We start from the raw sequence: 7368 nt of genomic DNA, 5'->3' as shown, positions 1-7368 counted from the left end.
TGTTGACACGTGGAGAGAGAGAGAGAGAGAGAGAGAGAGAGAGAGAGAGAGAGAGAGAATTTTACTTGGAGTTGTTTTTGTTGGGGTATGAATTTTTAAAGTCGAGCGAGCCAATAGGGAAATATGTGTGTGTGTGTGTGTATCTTACTACTACTGTAAGGAACTTGGCACACTCAAAGGCCTGCGGAGCGAATCGATGATTGCACAAGTAATACGTAGGCTGCATGCAGCCTACCAAGTAATAGTCTCCAAAAATGGTGTGACATTACGGGTGAGCAAAAGTGGTGGGGATTTCGATGGCACCACACATAGGGGAGATTTAAAATTAAGGTAGGGGGATCTCAATGGGAGCACATAGAGGGTAGGTGTTTCCCTATCCGCACCATTGCCAAGTGCTGTGGTTGCATAGCTTGCAATGCATGCAACGGTGATCAATGGGGCCCATTCTCGCATCCTACCTGCGTCAGACTTTTTCCCTCCATCTTATGTGTGTGTGTGTAAACACATAACAAATATATATGTAGATGTGTTAGTCTGTAAGTGTCAACTCTTAGAAAGAGAAAATAACTGTTTATCCACTTCTTCAATAAGCATTGTTGCCTAAGAACATTACTCCATATTCTCTCGAGCACCTCAAGAAGGATAGCTTTTTCCTCATGTGACTATGAGCCTTGACCATGTAGTGTTTGTTCCTACAAAAGGCTTCCAAGGGGATCTCTATTAGAGAGGATGGGTGTTCCCTAAAGACTTCAAACAACTATATTCAAAGATTGGTAGAGTTAGGTTAGGCAAGCTTTTAGAAGGTGGCTGAAGTCCCTTATCCCCTTGTAAAGCTTCTTTCCCAATAGAAAGCAATGACAAGGCTTATTGAGATTTATAAACAAAATCTTAAATTGTATTCCTTGAAATGAAAGAGAGCCTGGATCCCAAACCTTGAGACCCTACGAAGCGGGTCGCTAGCCCGTCGTAGATGGGTCAGTTACTCGTTTAATACAATTGAAGGTAGCAGCTTGATTTGTCAATAGGAGCATTTATATAGCAAAGTTGGACCCGTTTAGCAACTTGATTTGTCAATAGGAGCATCCATATAGCAAAGTTGGACCCGTTTAATACAATTGAAGGTAGCAACTTGATTTGTCAATAGGAGCATCCATATACAACACGCATCGTGACATGTATAAAAGTCGTCCACGTCCATTGCATGATCTTGGGCTTCACAAGAATCATTATCTTGCTGCTTCTTGCATTCACCCTCACCATCTAATTCCTTCGTCAAAGTCAATCTAATGGCTCCTCCCAGCTTCTCCGGATCAGAAGTCACCCCCCAGCAGCAGCATCAGCTGCTCGTTAGCAGCTGTAATGGCTTCAAGAATGTCATCCTAGACATGGGTGGAGTTTTCCTGGCTGCCGCACTCGACGTCGACCACGGCACTGCTGTTCCCCCCGAAATGTTCAAACGCATGCGACGGTCTCACGTCTGGTTCGACTACGAGACCGGGAAGCTGTCCTCCCCGGAGGCTTTTCGTCAACTCTCCCTGCTCATGAACGTAGATGAGTCCGAGGTCAGTAAGCTTATTCAGCGTGCAAGGGAATCCCTCGCGCCGGTTCCTGAACTTGTGCATGCTATCGAGCAGCTGAGCGCCAAAATGAGGGTGTTCTGCATGTCCAACGTGTCCAGAGAGGACTTCGAGTATGTGAGAGACAAATTTCCTTCGATCCTGGCACACTTTGAGAAGGTTTTTACGTCGGCAGATTGCGGGATGCGCAAGCCCGGCTTGAATTTCTTTCGGCATGTGATTAAGGAGGCCAGAATCCAACCTTCCGAAACCCTGTTCGTAGATGACACGCTGGAGAACGTTGTTGCCGCAGAATCTCTAGGAATCAAGTCCGTTTTCGCCACGAACTCAGCGGGAGACACGTTACGGGAGCTCAGCTTGTGTTTGCACAACAAGCAAGAGAAATTGTCCGCTGCTCGGGAATACCTAGCTCGTAACAAAGGACAACTGTCTGTCACGTCCGACGGGATCCGAGTCCGTGAGCCCTTCTGCCATTTCCTCATAGCCGATGTTCTCAACGATGCGCAGTTTCTGCCTGCTCAAGACGTCAAGGACATCGTTTTTAATTTCTTCGGCGATGATAATATAAAGAGGCAAGCAAGAGATCCTCCTGATTACTCTACGAAACAATACATTCACACCCATCTTCCCGACGATATGGACACCACCTCCAACGCGCTGTCTGTCCTGCTCAAATTCTCCAAAGCGGACGGGAAAATGGTCGCTGCTGCGGTGGAAAGGATGAAGGAGCTCGTCGACGAGGATGGCATTCTGCAAGTCTACTTTGATCCGCTGAGGCCCCGGGTGGATCCCATCGTTGCCATCAACATAGTTTTTCTCTTCCACCTTGCAGGCCAAGCTGAGCTGACGAGGACCTCGGAGGAATTCATCTGCAATGTGCTGCTGCACAGGGCATACTTGCGCGGAACCTTGTACTACTCATCTGCTGAGGCCTTTCTCTTCTTCCTGGCACGGCTAGTGCAATCGAACGAGGCCCATTTTCGGGACATGGGGGTGATGGAGCTTCTAAGAGAGCGGGTGAGGGAGGTTATAGGATTGGAAGGGGATGCGCTGCAGGTAGCCATGAGGATGTTGGCGTGCGCGAAGTGTGGCATTGCAGTGGGCAAGAGAGATCGGCAGAGGCTGGAGCGGATGCAGAATGTAGACGGGTCGTGGGGAGTGTGTCCCATTTACAAGTATGGAAGCTCTCCCGAGAGCTGGTTTGGAAACGAGACTCTTACAACTGCCTTTGCCTTCATGGCACTCCAGCTCCCGGAAGAACTATGAAATAATGGACGTTGGAGTGTCATTGAGTTGCAAGGAGAAGAAGTGTGATTGAGTTGCAAAGAAGTAAATTTTTGGTGTTTAATATTAGGGAAGAGAAGTATATGTCTTGAATGGATTTTGTACAATTCTACATTAAAGTTCTCTTTTTGTAGTCTAGAAGGTAAAGATTATCATTTTTTAAACACATGAATGGTAGTGGCTAGTTTTTCCATAGTGAGTCCTCGCACTCTATCTATTGTTCTTGCAACTGAAGGTTGGATAGGAAATTGCTATCACTACTACACACGGATCCTATTGCGACGTTTACGTACCGACGTTTAGCGCCCGCTTAGCGTTAATCGTCGGTATGAAAAGCGGGTTTCCTAAATCGTCGCTATATAGCGATATTTGCTAAACAAATTTATAGCGACACTTTTCCAGAGAGGTTTTTTTTTTTATAGGCCTTAAAAGTTAGTTTTTTCCAATGACAAATTTTTTTAAATTTTCATACATGTTTGAGCTCATAGAGAATAAAAAAATGAGAGCATGTACATCAAGCCTTTGAAGCTCATATATTCATGTCCAAGTTTGAGATGAGAAAAATCAAATAAGAGCATTTACATCAACTGTTTCATCTTGAGCCAAGTCTAAGGCACCAAACAAGTCTATCTCTAACTCTATACCGAGTTGATCTCCTATATCATCATCGTACTCTAGCATCGTACATTCACCTAAAAGTATTTGATCATCTTCTTCAATAAAGCTTAAGTGTGGTGATTCTTGATGATTGTTGTCTTCTTCCTCAATATCGTGATCTCCATCCTCCTCCCGTGCAATGTCATTATGCGCATCTTCCTCTTGGCTCATATGGTAATCTACATCTTCTTTGCTAGATTCATCAATTGGATCCGGCATTGGTAGTGGCATCTCCATATCCACATCTCGATCTTTAAAAATTTGCTTACTTCATGGTGCAACTTGGATCACGTACCACCATCTTGGATCAGAACGATCCGGATGAAAAACCACCTATATTGAAGATGGGTGCCAAATGTCGTCAATTATATATATGAAATTATGCTCAAGTACATGTATCAATGGACTTTAAAAATGAAAGCTTCGACTAATTAAATCATTAGTATGCACCTGCTCACAGTGCTCGGGAAGAACAAAAGTATCACTTTCATCGGTCCAATGTTTGGTGGAGTCTATTGCAAAGAGACCGCTACTATCTTTTCTCACTGTCGCATGGGGACATTTTACATCAAGAATGAAAATAGTAAATCGTCTGAAATCAATTTCATAGATGTCGCATATGGTTCCACAATAATCCAACTGTGAGGAGAGAAGATTGGTATCTGAAGCACTTGCTCGACTATCTTGTGTGAAGTTAGCCATGACTCCACAATCATACGTGACTCTCTTTGAATCGATGCGTTCCACGCAAAAATGTCGTCCATATGACCATAATGCACTGTACTTTTTGTACTGTAAAAGAGCATCATTAAGACAATGAAGATGCATCTATTTTATAGCATATATTGCCACAAATAATTACTTAATTACGTCAAGAGGTAAGAAACTTACATGCACCATACATCCAGATGATAACTCTCGCTCGCGCTCGTTTATTGTCTCTCCATCATGTTCGGCTTTATGTAGAGCCAGTTGTAGCCAATCAAGTGACATGTGAGTAGGGAGAAGAGCCAAATCCCATGGATATATTGGTTGTGATCGCCTGTACATTACTCTGAATCTCGTCCTTGCATTTATTCTTTTTGCTTTGGCCACTTCATATCTCTCAATCCACTTCTGCATCTTAGGGCTATTGAGGATACAAAACTTATTGAATTTCTCCATTTGCTCTTCGCTCGTCTTTCTTTCAATCCCTTTTCCTTGGGGAACCTCGCCAAGATGTGATCATCATCCTTGTTGTGCTAAGCTTGCGGCATATCAGGATCCGTGGATGCAAGAAACTCTGTGATATATACTAATGACTCTTGCACAAGCCATCCCTTTGCCATGCTTGCTTCCGGTCTTGCCCTTTGTCTTACAAACCCCTTTAAAGTTTTCATAAACCACTCGAGAAAAAACATCCATCGACTATGAACGGTACCTGCTATAGCCACCTCATCAACTATGTGCACAAGCAAGTGGACTTGAGTTGTCATAATGCTCGAGGGAAAGTGCTTCTCAAGCAAGCATACGGCTTCGATGGATTCCACCCTAGCCTTCTCGATGCTCGATATAGAGATCTCTTTTTGAGATATCCACCTATTTCACATGTCCATGCATATGTAAGATATTTGAGATATCCACCTATTTCACATGTCCATGAAGAAAATACATAATGCAATTTGATAGTAAGCATACCTCACAATACCACAGATCTTGAATATAGCATTTCTAACATCCTCTTGTAAGCACCCTTTTATTGTAATTGGGAGGATGAACTATCAAAGCAACAATGAAGTCATGTCAACAATATAACATAATAATAATTACGCTAACGCATCACGATTATCAGTACACTAATTCTACTTAGAATACCTGTAAGACCTTGTGCCAATCATGGGACTTGAGCCCACTAACCTTATTGTCCTTTGAAAATGCTCCTTTCAAGCAACGCATGTACCCTGTCGGTGTTTGAAAAGAGGCAATGTCTGCCTTGACCGCTACCTCCTCCCTCGTAGAGAGGATCCACGTTGCTTTCGGGAGGACAACTTTTCCCGAAGCATGCACTTGGGGCCACAAATGAGACATCCTATTCATAGCATGCAAGTCTTCTCGCACTCCTCTCAAGTCCTTGGAACCAACCAAGTGTGCCCAAATAGTAGCCCCCACATTCTTGAAGATATGCATGGGATCCAAGAGATGATTGATTTGTAACTGACCCCAATAAGGAATCTCGTGAAAGATCGATAGCCTCTTCATACCAGGAGGAGGTTCCTCTCCATTCGCCCTCCAAGCTTGAATCCAATCACTTGCCTTCAAATATGATGGTGGTGGATCAAGCTGACCTCCACGTGCGAGATGGTCGAGTAGAAGGTATCAAGCATGACCTTCATAAACATTTTTCCTCATATATTTGGAGTAGCATGCAAGCGATTTCAGAGCCGGTCCACAAACAGGACAAGCATGGTACCCACTTGTAACAAGTCCTGCACGCGTGCATGAATGTGTTAGTACAAGACATGCGTGCAAAAGAGAGTCAAAAAAGCATAATCCCTCATTGTACATGTAAAGACACAACCACGTACCTGCGCACTCTCCATATCCTGGGTAGTCATGCATGGTCCACATCAAGATTACCCTGACCAAAATATGATTGGTATGTCTAGGAGCTCTGAAAATATCAAAGACCTGCACTCCTCTCCATAATATCTGTAACTCCTCTATCAAAGGTGCCATGTACACGTCCATGTTTTTTGCCTTGTACTTTCCTGGCACAAGTAGTGCAAGCATGAGGTGTCCCTTTTTTATTGTTAGCCATGGAGGGATATTGTAATTCACCATGACTATGGGCCATGTTGACCAAGATGTCGAGCGTAACCCGAAAGGATTCACGCCGTCCATGGCTAGCCCAAGATGTAAGTTGTGTGGCTCCCTCGCAAAGTCCGGCCACTGATTATCTATGTGCTTCCAAGCTGCACAATCTGTGGGAATCCTCAATGTGTCATCAGTGGACCGATGAGATGCATGCCATGTCATCAACTCCGCTATGCGGAACATGTGTTGTATTCTTGCAATGATGGGAAAGTGTCTCAAGACCTTTACCGGTATCCGCTCACCCTGCAAGTCATCTCTATATCGTTGTTCCCCACACTTTGGACAACTAGCCAAATCTCCATGCTCACGACGAAAGAGAATACAATCATTACGGCAAGCATGGATGGTATCATAATCCATACCCACCGTTGTTAGCATCTTTTTCGCTTCATCTCTTGATGCGGGCATGGTATTTGGTGCAGGCAACATCTTCTGGAGCAACTTATGACAAAGACACTATCCAAATGATGATTCTCAAAACAAACAATATCCAAATAATGAGTCAAATTAATGCAAGAGCTAACCTCATTAAGGCCGAGACACTTGTATCCGACCACCCATACTGTACTTGTAGATTCAAGATTGAGAGACAAGCACGTAGTTTAGACATCCTAGCACCCTCGTATAATTGTGTTGATTGCAACTCTCGCATTTTGACCTCAGACTCTGACATCACGTGTACGTGGGATGTAGTGCCCCTAAAAATGGAATCCATCATGTCGACCATACCCTCGTCGTCATCCGAGAGACTATAGTCTTACTAAAGGTGAGAAGGTATATGTGTACCCTCGTCACCCTCCTCATCCTGTTTTAAGATTTCGTGTAAATAGAAGATCTTCTATTTCCTGGTATACAATAAGATTGGGAATTACTTAAATAGCTTTGACTTACCGATGGTCCATCAACATGTGCAACACCAATGGGGGGTACTGGTTCTGGCTCCTCCCCATACATCTGCAAGTGGCGCATGATAATACGATGTTGATGTCGTACTTCT

The 7368-nt window shown here is 43.9% G+C and overlaps 1 protein-coding gene across 1 annotated transcript; it reads left to right on the top strand.

The window, feature by feature from the left end:
* Positions 1 to 1266: 1266 nt before the first annotated feature.
* LOC147898490 (drimenol cyclase drtB-like) lies at positions 1267 to 2843 on the top strand. The gene has a single exon (XM_087379183.1). It carries the CDS (start codon positions 1287 to 1289, stop codon positions 2841 to 2843), a length of 1557 nt encoding a protein of 518 aa, XP_087235309.1. The 5' UTR covers positions 1267 to 1286.
* Positions 2844 to 7368: the final 4525 nt, after the last annotated feature.

Source organism: Dipteris shenzhenensis, chromosome 9, assembly GCF_047967505.1.
Source record: "Dipteris shenzhenensis isolate YYH24624 ecotype China chromosome 9, Dip_SZ_1.0, whole genome shotgun sequence".
NCBI classification, from domain to species: Eukaryota; Viridiplantae; Streptophyta; class Polypodiopsida; order Gleicheniales; family Dipteridaceae; genus Dipteris; species Dipteris shenzhenensis.
This window is presented reverse-complemented; position numbering and strand designations above follow the sequence as displayed.